General features: G+C 43.0%; 1 protein-coding gene across 3 annotated transcripts in view; it reads left to right on the plus strand.

Moving 5' to 3' along the window:
• Positions 1-19,603, plus strand: part of WDR27 (WD repeat domain 27) — a 2,413,256-nt gene that overhangs the window by 2,349,195 nt on the left and 44,458 nt on the right. For 2 of the 3 annotated variants that reach the window (XM_069606956.1, XM_069606954.1), the window contains exon 24: positions 769-867. The exons of the other annotated variant lie outside the window; for it this stretch is intronic. In XM_069606956.1, coding sequence (XP_069463057.1) covers positions 769-867 — 99 coding nt within the window. The remainder of the gene's footprint in view (positions 1-768; positions 868-19,603) is intronic. 3 annotated transcript variants of the gene reach the window in all.

Here is a 19,603-nt window from a genome sequence, read left to right on the forward strand (position 1 = left end):
GAAATAATGGGCAGGTCAAAGATCCCTTCTGTGTCCTTCTTAATGAAAAGTTGATATCTGTTAATTGACAGGGGAGCGGTGGACGACTTTTGCCTTTCAGTGGATGCAGGAGCTGATTTCAACTCTTGTGATGTACTTTGTATTTGGAACAGCAAAAATTAAAGAAATCCCTGTGACCTCTTTTGTCCTGCATCTACTGCTCAGGCAAGTGAGGGGGATAAGTCCTCATCTTGCCACTGCCTACTCTGAAAAGTGAGGGGATAGCAGCCCCACATTCTTTCTTTTTTACGCTTCTGCACCAGTGTCATTTGGGAATGTCAGTAGTCAAATAACTGAGCATAAATTAGAGGGACTCTTTTTTTAAAATATATGATTTATGCTGTATTCAAATCAAATTCTCAGTAGTCAGCGACAGTACTTGCTGCTTTGTTCACAACTACCCTTTAACTGAAGGGTGTCCTTGAGGTTGTGGTTGGTCAGTAAGGTTGTGCAGATTTTAAAAACAAGCATTGGCAGGGCCACTTTTCAAAGCCAGGCCGTTTGGCTTTAATGTTCTGTTGTCTCGAGAATGAACCCCATTGGGTACGCAAGATGAAAAAAAAGCATTTGATTTAACTTATTTTTAGGTCGTTTACTAATTTCTATTGCAATGTGGCATGCCTTCAGTTTCCCTTTTCCTTGGCATGTCTTAGTGTGGTTTGATAAGAACAGCTTTCGGTTGCACAGCAATGGTTTCATCTCATGAGGGTAATATGATTTGTCTTTTAGGCCTACATTTATGACATACAGTCCAGCACATTTTGCCAGAAATTGTCTGGACACACAGACTCAGTTGTCAATGTGGCATTCAGCCCCTCCTCAGCACAGGTATGTGTTTATTTGAATTTCTCCTCCTCTGTTCTCTTCACACTAATGTTAAGGTTAAGCTCATGTTTAAACAAATGCTCGACAGGCTGTGTTGGGTCTTTGCTGTCACTGAGCATGTACTAATAGTTGCATTGTTTGACTGCAACAACCAGATATAGAAAGCACTTTTAAAGCTGTACCGTTGTTTGGATTTGGCTTCTTTGTGTGGCTTCTAATGGTTTGTTGCACTTTACAAGAAACTTTCAAACTTCCAATCTCTCTTGAAAACGACCTTATCTCTTGCAGAAAGTCAACACAGAACTTGTACAAAAATGCATATTCAATAGTGAAATATGCTCCTTGTATTTAAGGCCATTAACTCTTGGAAATAACACTAGCCATCTACATTGAACACACTGTTTAATGTTACTGCTTGGTACAGTTGCCTCAAAGAGATTGCATAAAGATCTGTTTGACGGGGGCAGGAGGCAGGTAATGGGTGGTAATGGCCTTAGGGATTAACATGACGATGGGCAGTAAATGAGTGGGTAAATAACCAAACATCACCTGTCCCCCTCACATGCAACTGTTCTGCTTCCTAATACTCAAAAACAAAAAAAGAGAGAAAATGAGAGAGAAGGAGAGGGAATGCAGGAGGAGGAAGAAAAGCTATATCAAGGGAAATGGAACCCAAGACTGTTTCCCTAAAGCAAACTGATGCCACAACACAGTGAACTGCTCTGCTCCTTGTAAGTGTGAGGCATATGGTTCAGAGTAGGGGGAGTCAAAAATTAACATCGACAGTTTCAGGTTGAAGTGAGAGAAGCACCATAAAAATGTATAATTCTAGTATCAATTTCCTAATCTCACTCGCTACCACAACAAGGGTGCAGCTGTGAGATTCAGGTAATCACCTGCACACCTGAGAAATAGCACTTGACAAGTTGGGCCTTTCAATGCATTCCACCCAAAGACTGTTTTTTTTGTCAAGTGTTTTGAATGGTACGCTTGTGCATTTCCTACTGTACATCAAATGAGGGAAATTAACCATAATTTATTTTGAATATTTTAATGTAATGTTTCATTTCTCCAACAATTGTCAGATTATTGCACACAGTTTATAATACCATGGTGGATTTTATATCCTACAGCATAAATATAAAAGTAGATAAACAGTGATTCTTTTGTGTTGGTTTGAATAACATTGGTGTTTGGTTCAGCCTAATATTGTGCTGGCTTCAAGTTGAACTGAGTTTCAGCTCGGAGCCAGCTAGCCTTCTCGCCTTTGAGAGTCTTCCAGGGGAGAATGTTAGAAAAATGCTTTTGAATTCCAAGAATATGATATCTGTGGGCTTCACACAAGATTAACATCTAGAGTTGGATTTACAAGGCAGCCTCAAAGGTGTACTCATTGCACTTAGCTGACACCTTTTGACTCTCGCTGTCATATAAATCATCCTTTGCTGTGACAAATGCAATGAGAACAATGGGGGCCTGTCAAAATGCCCAATCAATCAATCATTAATCAAGGCCTTACAAAGAGCTATTCACATAACTCGCATACTGGCCATGAGACTCCAAGTTGAATTACAGGGCATGTCCAGAAATGGGAATTATCCTTGGTTTAAAACAGGACATGTTATTTACTGTTACTCTGTATACAAAAGCAGATAATATCTATAATCCTGGAACTACAAGACCTATAAACATGAAACTTAGTGTTTCAATGATCAGAAACTCCAACCAAAGTTGATTGTATACATTAATCAGAAATTATTAAAAAGAGACCAATTTATAACTTTATGAAGCAATATGCCACACCATGGTACATACCCAAGTGTGCATCTGCAAACACAGATTCCAATAATCTTTATTGTATTGAATAATCCTTTTGCAACCATAACTTATCGAAGAAAAGCAAATTTGCTGTCAAAGGTATTGAGTAGTTTTGACCCCACCTTTTTCATGTAAAAACATAGAGATTATAATCATCCAATGAAGACTGGGTGTGTTTATTCAGAGGGAGTGTCTGACTGTTAGTTTAGCCAGTGGAAGTGTCAGGCCAATCAAATAGTGCGACATAATTATGACATAAACGTGGGAATCTTTGACACTTTAAAAGTATAGTAAACACAGAGGGTGAGCAGTCTGACATGGAAACACCTGCTGACAAGGTTAACCTTTTTATGATTAACAGCAAGTCATCTGCCCAACTGGAAGGGTTCTGAGCTGGGGATATCTGGAAATGAGGATCCTTGTCCTGGAGGGAGTCTGAAGCTGCTGGTAGCAGATTGTACTATTGCCAGAGTGGACTAGAGACCAGGGGGTACCAGATGCCTAACATATGCTGTTTCCATGAACTAAAATAATGACCCCAGATGTATACAAACCCCTAAAGCAGATATGCCCTTCAGCTGCTTCTATGCTAACTCCTGGGAGTGGGTCGATTGGAAGTGCTAGGCGGCAATAATTCCCAATAGAATATAGTGTAATGTGAAATTAATTTTGATTCCCAGTATAATTAAGTACCAAGTGAGATTTCCTTTCAAGAAAACCGATTGCATTGTGCTGTTAGTAAAATGCCAAACTAATAGCACTTCTTTGCAATCGGCCCACTACTCTTTAAAAGTCATAATCTCATTAAATTATACCATAAGTGTTTTCGCAGAAATAGTTAACATTGGTCTGTTATAGGGAGACATCCATAGCAAGGCCCTAATGAAGATGTGTATTCAATGAAAGCCATAGCTATTTAATAAGGAATTGGAGATGAGAGAAAGTTTAAAGGAGTCATTTCTATTCTCATAAAAATAGTGCACATGCAAATCCCATGCAGCTCCTCAATCTGAAATTAAACACTGCGATTCATACGTTATTTGAAAGGGAAAGGGTATTTATATTTGTCTTATACAAACTGAAAAACACTTTCTCTTGATGGGTCGGTGAGTCAAAATAATCTGTGCATTCAAAATTGAAAACATTATTTTCATAGCCCAAAAACCATCACAATCCTAATGCAAGCCTTTATACGCATATTGTAAGCTACACACATGTTGGCAGGTCACAGCCACTTATCCACAAGGGAAGCAGAAGACCTGAAACAGTTCTTTGTTTCTAGCACGTATATGTGTCATTGGTGAAAGCAAATGTTTTGCATCAGTTGCAAATGTAACTTCATGTGCAATTCGGATATGTTTTCATGTAAAGGAAGTGTTGAAATATTGGTAGATAAGTGACAGAATGGAAAGGAACAGACTTATTGTAATTTAGAACCGTATGTAGATATAAAATTGATTATGGAACTGGATGTTGGTGTGTGAGAAATAGTGAGAGACATACAGGCAGGTAATTTTCATTTTTTAGACCAACGGTCTGTGATTGTAGTAAAAAGTAGTAGTAAAATGTATTTGTTAAAGCGCAAACTTCTCTTCAGAAACCAGTATCAAGGTGCCAGACACACATTAAACATAAAACATAACAACACAATATAAACACATTTCATAAAACAAAATATCGAGTTACACAGCAATTATTTAAAACTTTCAGCTGTCTTTCAGGTACATCAAGAGACAAAAAATGTTGTTAAATTAGTACATTTTTTAATAGCTATTGGCAGTTTATTCCACAGGCCACAACCCCAATTTTGCAGCAACCTGCCTCCATAGTGGGTTGTGCTCTATGTCCCTATTACCAGAAGCTTCTTAGTGCTAGACCCAAGAGAACGAGCTTGTATATATCACTTTGCTATATGTGATGATTCACAAGGTTTCTCCACTTCTCCCCAGTGGGGAGCCCCTTCTCATGAGGATAGGGAGGTGAGGCTGCTACCCAATAGTTCCCCTAGGGGTGGTTTAATGCTGGAGGACATCATTAAGAGGGACTTCCCTTCCCCTTTGGTGACAAGGACAAGCACCCGTGGTGCCACCTTGGTAATCCCATCACCCAAAAACATTCCCTAGTCCTACACTCCACCTCTAATCCTTCCTTTCTTCCTTAGAGCAAAAATATGTACTAGGACTAGGACGAGGAAGAACATCAGAAGTATGGAGATTAGACCGCCAAGTACTGGCTCACCGGAATCATGAAGAGCACTGCGCGATCATACACTGCAGGTGTTGACGATAGGTGGAAGCGGGACCAGTATTACATAAAGAATACTGAAGACAGACTCAAGGTTGTCTTCAAGTATCGAGGAACCCAGGAGATTCTAATCCCGACAGAAGCAGGCGGAGCAGCAGACGCCGGCGAGACACTGCGATAGTCAACCAGGGATCGTGCAGGAGCAGCCCCCTCTGCCCCACCTGGAAAAAAGAGTGGTGGTGTAACCTTGGCCAGGTGGGCCGACAGATCCCACAGAGCCGCTGAGACCGCAAAGGTGGGAGATCCACGTGAATGCTGTGGAGACCGCCGGCTGAAGGAGAAGGCGCCTGGAAGCAGCAGAGTGGAAAACCCATCTCTGGAAAAACCAGAGCAGTGCCTGGCCCTGCTTGAAGATAAAGGGGACAAAGGAGGCCCGGTGGGGACACAAAGGGAACTGCTGATGCGGGAAGCATCTGGGGGAACGCTTCCTAATCCCAGTGGCGTGCATAAAATATTGGACACCAGAGAAGAGTCTCAACCCAAACTTAGAGGTGGAAAGCATCAGAGGAAATCTTCCTCAGTACGGTGGGAAAAGGAAAACCTTGACCACCAGAGAAGTGCCTGGGACCCAAAATTAAAGACAGTAAGCTTCATAGGAAATCTTCCTCGTTACTGTGGGAAAAGGAAAACCTGACCACCAGAGATGGTTCTGGGACCCAAACTTAGAGATGGAGAGCATCAGAGGAAGTATTCCTCGTTACAGTGGGAAAAGAAAAACCTCTGACTACCAGAGAAGGGCCTGCGACCCAAAACTAGAGACGGAAAGCATTGTTAGGGAGAATTCTCTTATAAGGCTAATTTCCCAAACCTAGTGAGTCCCCCAGCAGCTTTGCTGGATTTTTGGGGTTTGTTTTTTTCTCCTGCTAAGAGTGAGACTCTTTTCCTCCCACTCTTAGGCATGATTTGAGGTATGTCTTTGACTTTGTATGTGTTTATAGGCTATGGGGTCTTTTACTCCATAGGGTATCATCTGTTTTGTGTATGTGTTACACAGTACCCTCAGTGCAGTAACACAGGGGTATCATAGTGACCCCAAACATAGACTCCATACCCTGGGACTGACTACTGTCTCCCAGGGCATGTAAAGTCACCATTGGCTTTACTAGTCCAAAATTGTGAACAGAACCAGTACAAACCATCATATTGTGGAAGTACTGGAAGGGGTTAATTAGACTGCCCCCGGGTCTGTTTTCAAGGGGGCACTGTCCAGTCCCCCCTTGTCGAGTTTCTGGCTGGTGGCAGTGGTTACCACGCGAAATATGTGATTTTCCCATTGGTTTTAAAGGCACCACTTTTTGGTGCAATGTTAAAGATACCGTCGGTTTATTTATTTAATATAAAATTACCGGTTGGGTCATTTCGCCAGAACTCTTTTCCAAAATGGTGTTTGTGTCCGTCTCTGTAACTCCAACCAAGGTCGGGCCCTTTGTTCCACTTTTTTGGCGGGCTTCTCCACAGAAGCCCTCCAAATGGTGCCACTCTGTCTGGGTTCCACAGGATGTGTGGGTGGGGGAATTGGCACCCTGGACTGCATTGCCTTAGCAACTCAAGTTGTACTCTGTTCTGATTGGCCCAATGGTGAGCCGCCCGGCTCACCACTTAGCTGGTATGAGTGACAGCTAGGCTGTTCAATGGGGGTTTTTCTGCATAAAAGCAGGGCTTTGGAGACTGGAACTTCAGAAGTCGCCACAGGACCTAAGAAATCCGAAGAGGGGAGAAGCTGAGCCATCTGCAACGACGACACCACAGGTGGAGCCCTGTTGAAACGACCTCACCACTTTCCCGACGACAAGAGGAGATCTTCTGCTGGAAGAGTCTTCTCACTTTGAGCTGGTGGGATCAACCTGTTCGCCATTTCTCCTTCCAGGACGTCTATTGGTCGAATCGCCCGTGCCAAGCACCCTGCCGGCCGGATAGCCAAGCTTCACCACTGTGACCGTGAAGAAAAGGAACGCTCCTTTCAACCGACGAACTCCGCGGCTGGTCTCTTCGCTGGGCAGTGCAACGACTACAAGTTTCCACCCCGACGAGATCTTCTCTTCCCCTGGTCGAAACCATGACTTGCATCCGCTGCCAGGAACAAGTGCCACCGCTGGAGCTTCCTCACTTCTCAAGGTACTGTGTTCCACCTGCCCTCCCTTTCTACGGATTGCTAAAGGTGACCCTTACATCCTTGGCTTTCCAACTGGGTTGGCCCCAGACCTTCTAACTTTGTATTTTGCCTCAAACCAACCTCTTTTGAACATTTCTGTAAAGACTTTAGTGCATTTTAAACTGCGTGATCTTGGGCACATTTCGCCTTGCTCCATTTAAAGTGGGCCTGGCCTATGAACTTTGGCTCTACAGTAGACTCTGCCTTCACTAACTTGCTGTGGTCTCATAAAAGTGTTGGGAACTGTTTATTTTCATGACCTGCCTTTTTCTCTCCCTTTCATTTAATTATTGTAGTGCCATCTAGGTTACACGCTCACATCTGTTTTTACAAATAGTGGTGTTTTGACCTAGACTTGTCTAATAATTCTTAAGGGAGGTGTGTATACTTTTGCTGATTGTGTTTTAACTTGCTTTGACTTATAGTGCTAGTGTATTTCTTAAAGTGTGTGTTAAATAAATAATTATATACTTTTGATACCAAGCTCTGGTCAGTGTTTGCTTGCTCTACTGTGTTTTTAGCCCTATTGTGTATTCTCTGTATACTGCCCTACTCATCTTGAGAGAAGTCTGACTGCTCAGCCACAGCTACCAGGTAAATCTGGGTGGTGCGGACTGCTACCAATTGGGTTTACTGCTTACTCCTGTAGTCTTAATCTTCTTGCAGTGTTCCCCAAGGGAACTGCACAGGATTCTGCCTAACAAACATCAGAGAAAATCTTACTCGCCATAGTGGCAAAACGAGAAACACCGACCATCAGATATGTTCTGGAACCCAAACAAGATTTGGAACTTTGTTGAGAACACATCTAAATGGCAAAGTGTGCGTGAAGTTGAAAACATTGAAAAATAAATACATGAAGCCATACCAGGAGAAGGGAGTCATTCTCCTGGTACCACATCGGGAGTTCTGATAAAGACGCCAGGGGAAGGGAGTCATATCCCCTGGCCTTGTGTTGAACTGTGTGGGGGAATACAATGTGAAAGGGAGGCATTCACTTGGTCCTGAACGAGTAGAGATAAAGAAGCCAGGGGAAGGGAATCATTCCCCCTGGTTCTATTGAAGAGTATAAGGAGCCTCACCAGGAGAAGGGAGCCATTCTCCTGGATGTAACATTGTGCAAGGACCGGGTAAAACCTGCAAGCCAGGGAAAGGGAGTCATTCCCCCTGGTAGTTTTGGTTTGAGAGAACACTCTTTTGAACATTAGCCAAGAAGTAGGAGAAGGGAACCATTATTCTTAGAGAAGGAACTTTTTTGTTAGTTTACCTTTTGGTTATATATTGTGAGGGATAGAAGTAGGTTTTGACACAGGACGGTGGAACTTACGTTGATGAATAATCTTAAAGAATCTTTTAGTATTAATTTTGAGGCATGGACATTCCTCTTAGAAGTCATGAATAGTAGGGACCTTTTTCAAACAGAAGTAAGTCTATAACCACAGTCATGCTACTTTCCTTCCTCAACACCCTTAAATATATTAGACAGATACCCTTTTACAAATTTCGAGATCCGGGTCAAAACCTGCATTTGAATCTGACTCTTTATTGGTAGCCAAAACAAAGATCTTCTTGCCTCTGAGATGTGGTCAAATTTTATTAGACCGCATATCACCCAAACTGCACTATTTACCACAGTCTCTAGTTTAGAAAGTAGCTTCTTTGATATACCCAATTACACAGATAAACAGCATTGTACACGAGATGGCACCACTGATTGAACTAAATATTTCAAATGGGTTTAATCTAGCAAATAAGAACATCTATTGATGATGTTTAGGTGAACGTGTGCACATTTAACAACTGCATCTATTTATCTTGAAAATGTCAGCTGATCATTGAATAGGACACCAAACTTCCTAGCTGACTACAAAGGTTGAGGGGGTACACCAAGGCTAAGATGCCATCAAACAGGACTTTTTAAGTTTGTGGTGATTTCACTTGCATTCAACTGGCTTGGCTTTGTTTTGATTTCAATGTTATTTTTTTTATTTAAATAAATAACATACTTGCATGTTTCTTGGCAGAATTGTGAGGTCGAACTGTATAATTACGGGGTATTTGATTGGGGTGCGCCCCCCTGACCTAATACATATACATTGACCAAAATGTCTTACTGCTATCAAAGGGCACCATGGTGTTCAATGAAGAGCAGAGTCTTCACTTCCTCCCTAAAGTGCAGAAGCGATGGATCTAATGTTATGTTCATCAATATTTTATTCCAGAGTCTTCGTGTATAGTGGCAGAAGGCCTGTTCTTTCCTTTGTGAAGGCATCATGAAGCAAGACACAGACAACAGATTCAAAGTCCAAACAAAATGGTTTATTAACTTAAAGGATGGTTGAAGGCCTAACTTGCCCGGTTTATAGTCAAAAAGTCGAAATACAAAAAAAATTGAATGTCTATTTTTGTATGTTTTTTTTTCAAAATGGGGGGGTTACCCCCTAACCCCGTTTTTTTTTTGTTTTACCTCTATTTTCTTAATTAACGAAACCCAAAAAAAACATAAATAAAAAAATAAAACATTTGACTATTTTTTTCGACATTTTGTTTTCGACATTTTTGTTATTTGACTTTTTTTTCTCGACTTTTTGACTGCCCACCAACTTGCCCTACGCTAAGGTGGGATTTCCCTGCCTAAAGAAACTAAGGATAGTCTGAGTTAGTAAATTCAACTTAAAAATCTGTTTGTATCCAACACCTGCACTTGCCCTCACAACTAAAGCTAAGCAATGTGTTGGGATGTCAGCAACTAACGAAATAGTGTTCCAAATAAAGTTCTGAACTTCTTTCAGCTACTGGCTTACTCTCCAGCTCCCCTTCCCAAAGTTCAAGACAGTTCCACAAAGTCTCAGGTTTCCCTTCCCCAAGAATACAACACAGTTCCAAAAAAATGATCTCGAGGTGCCCTTCCTCAAGACACCAACAAAGTTCATAAAGGCTCAGGTTTCCCTTCCCCAAGACTTCAGCTTGCCAACTTGCACGTAGTCTCAGTCTCTCAATATTCAAAACCAGTTCTAGGTCAACTTTACATTCCTTCTGGTTCTTGACAGTGCATACAGATTGCTTTCTTCTGCTTCACTTTAGCAATATATTTCATGCACTTGGATTTGCTCTCTGTATGCTTCTTTGGCTTTCACAGATAGGGTATCCCCGGTCTAGGCGCAGTTGTCAGACCACACGGTCCACCCATTACAGGCCATGGAACCAGGTACCTTAGGCTTTCTTCCCGACACAGGTTGCAACGGCACCTGTGTTCTGGTTCACCTTCACTTGGCTTTCTCCTCGCCAGCCTTTTGGCTTTGCCATAATGTGTTTTCCTCTTTGCCAGTGTCTTCACTTTGCCACAATGTGTTCTTTTCATACAGTTCACTTAATGGTGCTCTCCTTCCTTCTCCACATTGCTTTCACACTCTTCAGCAATTTTCCATACTTGCTCTTCATTGCATTTCATAGGATTCATTCTTTGCTTTTAATACATTATACGTATACGTCAGAAAAACTTGTCAAAAGCTTTCATTTATTTCGGTATTCAATAGTTCAGAGCTTTTATTCTGCTGATCACAGTTCATCTTATTCGTAATATTTATTATAACCCGTTGCTTTGGGTTTACAGTATCTTGCACATCATCTTTCATTCATTCGGCATCTACTTTGACTCTCCAACAGCACCCAGGAGCGCCCAGGTGTGAGTGCCTTCTTCTGTTTACTCACTAGTTCCGGGCATCTCCTCCGGCAGCTGTTTTCACTTCTTTTGCTCCACAGACATATGTTTTTTACATTGTGAGCTCCACTCGCATCGGATTGTGAGCCCTGCTCGCACTTCGCTCTTCTGTGGGTTACCGGCAGCTCTGCTCGCTTCCTGCAGATGCTGCTGGTAGTTTGCTGCTATCAGTTACCTTCAACGGCCCGTAGCTCCTGCTACAGGCACCCGACCAGTGAGGCTCCCACCTATGTGGTCTTCTCCTGGCCAGCCCGGGTCTCGGCTCCACAGCTCCTTCGGGATTCTTGCCGGTGTCCTGGCTTTTCAGCAGGACCCAACTCAGCCACCTCCTTCTGCACAGGATTCTTCTCTAAGGCCCACAACGCTCGGCCATGCTTCTCTTCTCCTGGTCGCTCTCTCTCCATCCTTGTTGGCTGTAACTTTTTTGTAAGTCAAACCATTTGACAGGCTGCAGGTGTGAGTCCTCAGACCCATTTGCCTGACTATAATTAGTGAAGCAATATGGACATGCCTGACCTTTACAATAGTCTGCAGGCCTCTTCCTCATCTTCGTACTAATGCTGAAATTACATGTTAGTGTGCACTACTCCTCGCCTCTTCCTCGTCCCAGTACTATTCTGCTATGAATGAGGGGAAGTGAGGGGAAATGGTTTACAACAGCCTGTAAAGGCAGAGGGAGGGTGAAGTTGGTTCTCACCAGGGCAACGGGGGATACCATGTCTCGCCTGTGGATATCCTCTTCCCAATCCCCAAGGACGCTCCACTAAGGTGATCCTGGACTACTGTGTCATGCCGCGGCGGGGATGGCGGAAGTGGAATCGCTGGCGGTTCTGTCCGCCATAGCATTCCACTCCTCGTCTTCTGCTTACCGCTCTAGTCGTTGTACGCGATCGTGACCCGGAAGTATAAATCACTTCACTTCAGGGTCGCATACGCGTTGCAATGTTTCCGGGTTCCCTCCTGTGTTGCTGCCGCTCCCGTACCTGGTGACATTCCTGCCTTTCTGCCTTTCGTTTCGCTGTTTCCACACAGCTGTGTTCCACCCTTGTTCTCTGCCTTGTGCATTGCCTCGTGCTTGTCTAGCCTTCTATTCTCCTTTTCTTTTTGCTTCATCTTACCCCTTCCTTTACCCCTTTCTCTTTTTCCCTTTTCTTCTCAGCTTCTTCCTTCTTTATTATCCCTTTTCTCTCAATTGGATCTTACTCCTGCCAGACCTTTGCCTGCCTATCGGACTGCCTATGAATTATCCCTTGTGCCTATTTGGATCTACCTCCTGCCAGACCTGTGCCTGCCTATCGGACTGCCTGTGAATTATCCCTTGTGCCTATTTGGATCTACCTCCTGCCAGACCTGTGCCTGTTTACCGGACTGCCTTTAGCTCAATCCCTGGTACCGTTATTGGTATCACTGCTTATCAGATTCTGTGCCTGCTTTTCGGATTGCTCTCCCATCAGCGAACTCACCTCCTGTGATCCTCCACCTGAAATACTACGTCTAGGGGTTTTTTGTGCCTTCCGGCTTTTTTCCCCCTGTGAGGCGTTCTCGGTAGGATAACCCCCGTTGCCCCTATCTTAGTGGCACGGTGGCACCCTATCGAGGGCGTCCTTATCTTCACAAGAAAAAAGAGAAGCCTCCACGACATAAGGACGGAAAGATCAAGCAGAAAAGAGGAAGGTGAGGAGTTGGGGGAAGGGGGAGAACTCGCCATTTCATCAGAAGAAGAAAATATAACCGACATTCGTGACATACTGCAACAGCCTCTTTCTAAATCTGGCTGCCTCTTGCAACTAATCCAGAAAAGGACTGCGCGACTTGTCCTTTGCCTCAAGCCCAAGTATCGTATCTCTCCAGCCCTAAAATCTCTCCACTGGCTCCCACTGGCTGCAAGGATCAAGTTCAAGACCCTCTGCATTTTTCCACAAGGCTTTATGGGGCCGGGTGCCACACTACATCCAACTCTCTCTTCCTAAGCACTTTCCTTCTCGAGCCCTCTGCTCATCCACCTCCAACACTCTGAGGGTCAGACTCTTCTCTAGGCAAAGAGTGGGGGGTAGATCTCTGTCCTCCGCTGGAGCCTCGCTCTGGAACAGCCTCTCTGCCTATATTGCTGTGAGTTTCTAACAGGTCTACCTTACTAATTGCACTTTTAAGTCCCTCTGTATATGTCATCAGTGATTCCCAAGGGTTAAAGTGGAATAAAACAATTGGCCTTAAACATGACTTTTCCGCAGATAAATTAAAAGGAAGCACATGCCTGATAATGTTTTTAGGACTAGACGGTTGAGGGGGCGGGGCGGTGGTGGAGAGGGGCATAAAGCGCAGATTCAGAAATTGCATGTTGTAATCGTAAGGCTGTGGCTAGCAATGGGGACCATTCTTGTGCTGGTATATATATACTATGTGTTATTGTGACAATAGTGGTCCTGGCCAGAGCCTATGTCAACTAGAATATGTCTCACCTACACGCTTTGCGGTCTTTCACTCATCTAGCTCTGGCCTTCGATAACAGCATAGAAACATCTGAAATGTTTAGAAAATATATGAATGTCACAGCCACATATTGTATACGCTTTACATAAAAACCAAGAATAAACACAAAGACAAAAACTTTTTATGCTGCTCAAGCAGGCATCACTCTGCATGAACGAAATATAAGAGCTCTGTCCCCTTTTATCTTTAGTGAAGTCAGTGCCAAATAGAGAGATCTTTAGGCTGACGAGTATTTTCTTGTAGCCCAAACCTTCTTGGAAAAGCCAGTACAAGCCCACCTCACAGGTAATCCCTGAATTAGGTTGTACTGGGGAAAATTGGGCTAAGGGAGGAATTTGGGTTATGGAGCAAAGGGCTAGCTTGCTTTGAGATTGCATCCCTTAACAGCTCGGAATGCTTTCTTCGTGCCCAAAGACATAATTGGAGGCTCTGGAGCAACAGAAATTCCCTTACTATCAATCTATTGATCATGATAAGCAGGAACACTTATGTTCTGTGAGGGGTCAGAAATGTCAGGCGGACCACTTTGTAAAGTTTTCTTAACAAATGCCATTTTATTATTTCATTAAGGTTGGATAAACACCTCAGTATCGCTATCGTAATGAGGATTTCCCTGCCTAAAATAACTAAATAATAATAATTTAGTATTTATATAGCGCTACGAACCCTCAGGCATCTGAGCGCTGCTTATTATTACCCACAGTGTGTGGTGCTCATTTATCGACCTCGGAAGGATGAGAGGCTGAGTTGGCCCTGCCGGGATTTGAACCTGCGTCGGCAGGCTCTGCACAGATGTCAAAACGAGCGCTCTACTCGCTGTGCTATCGACCGACAGGGGAACACTCAAAGGAAACACTCTAATAAAGGATATCTGTCCCTAACACTTATACATATAACAAATGAATAAGGACATGCATAGCAGTTCAAAACAATAATGATTGTAACCACAGTCTCTTAGAATCTTGTTAAATTCCCCTTCTGCAGTTTTCTGATTCACAGTTCAAGAAAAGGAACGAAGAGAATCCTTGTCTGCAACAAAGTTCAAACACAGTTCTTTGCAAGTTCAATTGTTTAACCTGTTTAATTGTTCCAATACTCTGATGTTTTAACAGAAAAACCAAAAAGGTTCTTTTTCTTCCTTGTATAATTTAGCTTCTTCAGATAAGGAACAACTTCACAGTTCATCAATAGCAACAAGAATTGTCTTGGTCAGGATAATATTGCCACAACTGATCATTTTAAAGAAACACACCTTTTTAGCAGCTTTACACAGCTCCTTTCTTCAGTAGCACAAGCACATTCAATGTCTCTGTCAAGACCACTTTGTAGCACTTCTTCAATTTCCACTTGGTTTACTCCCATGCCAGGCCTACTACCTGCAAAACATTTGCCATCCGGGTATACTTCCCTGCCCGAACAGTATTTCACAAAATGTCCTTTTATGGTTAAGGTCAACTGACAAGAGGTTCACAACTGCTTCACAGTATTCATCAAATTGCAGCTTCAAAATTCTTAACAAATCTTTAGGGAATACAATGTTCACATTTGTGCTCTTTAATACTCTTCTAGAAATAATGCTCCTCTGCAGAGGCGCGAGAATGCAAGTGGCAGCCTATTAATAATAACGACCCACACCTGAGGGAGACTGGCAGGCATGAAAGGCCCCCTCAGGTGCAGGCCATAGACAAGGAGAGTAGCAGCAGAAGGTGGAGTCATTGTGGAACCTCCACTTGCCAGCAGAAGTTAGAGGAGAGAAGAGACGTGGACTGCCATAGCGAGGCGAACGGATGCCGGTCCCCAAAAGGGTCTCCTCTTTCCAAGACCTTCTTTGCAAAGGTTGCACATTGGGAAGCATTGAGGACGGCTTTCCTCCTGAGAATTGCAGTTGCAGAGGTCGCGTAGCGGAAAGCGTACAATTTAAAAGCTGTCCCCAGTTCCTGCAGGGCTCCGGTAGCAGGCGAGCACCAGAGCGCCATGGGAGCAAGGAGAGTTTCTTATGCAACATATGCACCCCAGACCCAGTGAGTTCACTAAGGGATTGTGACCCCGGAGCGCTCCAAAACCGCCCACTGGCCCGTTCTGTGTGCCTTAAGCATAACAATCCCATAAGCAGAGAAAAATGGAAAAGAAATTGTGTTTTTAATACCAAACTAATAAAAAACAGAGCAAACATTATTTATTAAACCAAGATGACTCTAAAAGGAGCTAGAGACAGAATAAGAACTACACCATCAGACCAGAAGAGTGTGATTGTGTGCATGTGGGTCAGATTAAAGGCCAGCAACAAGAAAGGGCAATAATTTGAATGAACAATTATAACCAAAGCCAAAAGAGAATTGTACCAAAACAAGTTGAAAAGAACAAACATTGCTAAAACCAAGAGAGGGTCATTGAGTATCCCAATGTTTGTGAAACATTGTCCATATCTAAAGAAGGTAATAAGAGGAACAGGCTTCAACCCACATTGTCAAAACCAAAGAAGCGTAAAAGTGGGAGAGAATCATTGTCAGCAGTTGGTTAATGTCGTAGAGCGAAAACAAGAGTGGCAGGGAGGCTGCCCTTCTGATAAGAGGTACTCAGGAGGAGTAGAGCATACCATGTATTTCACAGGCCAATCACCAGAGTGTAATAAACAGCACCACTGTGTATCTTGTTTTCCCAGAAGAAATACTTAAACTTGATGTGAAGCAAGAGGCATTTCTAACTTGTTGAAAGCTAATATTTACTACCGGCTTTGCCGCAGCACTCTGCGATTCTCCTGCGATTCTCCTGAGAAGTATTGTTGCTTGTGAAGAGCTGTTTTTGAAAATAACTACATTCCCCACAAGGCTCTGTAATCCCATGTGTGGGCGTGCCTATTTAAGAGGAAACGCGCGCGCACCGGCGAAGTCCCGAGAAAGTCCCGCTTTGCCGCGGCACTCTGCGATTCTCCTGCGATTCTCCTGAGAAGTATCGTTGCTTGTGAAGAGCTGTTTTTGAAAATAACCACATTCCCCACAAGGTGAAGCCCTCAGGATCAGTAGAGTATTGTTAGAGTATTGTGATCAAGTTGTTGAACAAATTATATTATACATATTGTGTCTTCTCTATTTAGGCTCTGTAATCCCCTGTGTGGGCGTGCCTATTTAAGAGGAAACGCGCGCGCACCGGCGAAGTCTCGAGAAAGTCCCGCTTTGCCGCTTCGCCGCGGCGTCGCGAGCAAAGCGAGGCCTGAGGGAATATCGCTAGCAAGATTGATTGCCGTTTACCTAGAGAGAGAGAGCCTGCCCGTCCTCATATTGGTGGAAGCCTAAATTGGCGGAATTTCTCTTTAAAGACTTCGGCAGGTACGGGCATTTAATTGTTAGTAAAATAAAATATCATGAAAAGCAATTTATATACACTCCGCACAGGTATGCCTCCAATCCAAGGGCTGACCCGAATTTCTACTGATAGATCAACTGGGGCAGTGCCTTGTGTATCAACTCCTTCTACAATTAATACCGATGTGCCTAAGCATCCCAAAGTAAAAAAGCGCGCTGTGACTGCTGTCGTTAACGCCTTGAAACCAAAGCTGAGCACTAAAGATATACGTTTTTTTTACCCTGAATGTGTTACACAGAGTGCCTCTCTAAAAAATTCCAAGGACCAAAAGATAGCAAATCACAATCAGGCGGGCTGCGGTACCACTTTGCATGTCTCTCTATCGGACAGCACAGTACTAAGAGGAGAATCTGTGGCGTTACTCTCCAACACAAAGTCCAGTCCTGCCTTAGCCAAAACGTTGGGGGATGTAGCAGTGATTGATTTACCCTCTCCTAGCTCGGATTTTACAATGCAAGAGTCAATCACCAATCTTTCCTTTTCCCCCAAGTTGTACTCCAATGGAGGTTATACGAAATCTAATTTCACCTCCTCTTTTCTTTTTCCCACTCCTCGACAGCGTTCACCTACGCAAAAGGTCCAAACACCACCAAATGTACCAAATATAATCAAACTAACCTTAGGAGCAATGAATTTAACGTTACAAACCCTTACTACCTTGTTCAATACACTGAATACGAAATTGGATGTCCAAGGTGCCCAGTTACTAGCTGTTTTAGCCTGGCAGGCCAAGCAAGATACACCTCCATGTGCGCCTCCACACTCGATAAGCAAAGAGCCTAATGCTCCGCCGAACAGTCAAATTGAGTTGGCCTTAATGCCAACCAATTTGGCTACGGTTGCCACTATGACATCAGTTATGGCTCCAATTACTATGTCAGCAAATGAATCGAAAAGTCCTCCAGTTGCATCAAATTCACTTGCCCAAATAGAGAACCAACTGTCTCCAATTACCATAGACAACTCAGGCATACTGTGCTCTTTGCCGTATATAGGACAGGTAATCAGAGAGGTTGTTGCTGTCAACGGAAAGGAGACAGTGAGTGATTCTACCAGCATACCAACTCCAAGGCCCTATACAATATTTCGTAAAAAGATGACTCAATCTACTTTGGAATCCCACTTATCTGGGAAAACAAATCAGCAACGTAGGAAAAATCTCGAGACTGTTAAAAAAACTAAAAATGTTAAGAAAAATGAAGTACAGGCCCCAACAAGTTCGAAACAATTCTTTAACATGTTGACTATTCCAAACAAACATAGTCAACAAGCGGCCTGCGCTATCACGAAAAAGTACATACAACTTAGCCAAATTCGTAAAAGCAAATTGGACGCTGCAATTAGAAGGCCGGAATCGGCAACGCCTTACGAGCCCTTGGATAATCTGATTAAAGCAGTCAATAGCCATGAACAAGAACAAGCTGGCCTGGAAACTCTTCATCCATCGGTAATGATGGAACCCAGTGCGAATTTATCCTCTGCCAAAAGAACTGAACTGCCACCTATTAAGAAATCTAAAATAAAGGTAGCACGCGCTTCTCAACCCTCTTTAGTGAATGAAGATGTACATGAACAAGAAATGCTTGTTAGTTGTCGTGCTGAAATCAGAAAGGAAGTTAATGCTTATATGAGCAGACTTACTGCAGCACCGACACTCAAAGCCCCCTCACTTAAATCACAGAAAACTGATAATTTTCAAACTCAAGATTTATTATCGAAACCTTCAGTCTCATTTAAATGTGATAAAAATAAAGAAGCAATAGAGTCGCTTCCGCCCTTGGCTACCCACAATACTGAAATTGTTACCATGTTAAAAACTTTGCGCCCTTCTGTAGTTAGCCAAACTCCCTCAGTTACGCAAAATACCTTTAATAACCTCCCAGGTAAATCAATTTTGAAATCCAAAGCAGCAAAGGACAATAAAATTGCACTAGTGCTGGGATGCCGGCCAGCTCCATATCCGCAATATGTGCTAAATCGACAAAGTATATTGCAGGTGTTCTCTAATATCCCGCTATTGCAAGACATTGACTCTGCAGACATAGCACAGGTTGAATTTTTCAATGACGACTCAGTAAGTACGGCATGCCTATGGCTGACGTCAAGAGTCGTCAGAAATCTCATCTGGGAAGCAAAAAACCAACTTTTGACACTGGGTTTTATACTACTTCTAGGCCCAACAAATTCACCCAATGGTTCTCTGAGTGCTGAAACGTGGACGGATTCTGCCACAAGGGAACCTAATAAGGGTATTGTGTATACAGATAGCAATGTATTAACGGAGGTTTCCTCCAAATGCTGCTGTAATTGTGATCCCAGGAGTTAACTTGCGGACAAGGCGGAGAAGAAAAGATATATCTCATTGGTCTCTTGGAACACTCGTGGTTTTAATCATTTGGTTAACAACACGCAAAACATCTTAAATAATTACGATGTGATTCTTTTACAAGAGACATGGCTAACAACTGCTCCCTTATGGAACAACCATGAAATTCATTTTATGGCAGCTCTTCAAGGAAAAAGAGGCCGTCCGATGGCTGGCCTCATTACAGCAACCAAATTAAGCTCTAATATCGGCATAATATTTTCTTATACTCCAAATTCTTTCACGCAACTGACTGTTTTGTCAATTGACTCAACCTTGTTCGCAATAGTTAATCTCTATTGGAATCATAAAAGCATTGAAGATCAGAGGTTTTTGAGTGATGTTGCTTCCATGTTGGATTTCATCATGATTGTTCCAGAAATACAGTATACAGTTGTTGCTGGTGATTTAAATCTCCATTGCCTCCCTTCGAAGAACATATCAGGGGATTTAAAATGTAAATTGTGGGAACAACTTATGCTCACGAGAGGCTTTTGTATGATGAATGAAAGTAAATTTGACAAAA

The sequence above is a fragment of the Ambystoma mexicanum genome, chromosome 4p (assembly GCF_040938575.1).
Source record: "Ambystoma mexicanum isolate Mex_15411 chromosome 4p, UKY_AmexF1_1, whole genome shotgun sequence".
Taxonomy (NCBI): domain Eukaryota; kingdom Metazoa; phylum Chordata; class Amphibia; order Caudata; family Ambystomatidae; genus Ambystoma; species Ambystoma mexicanum.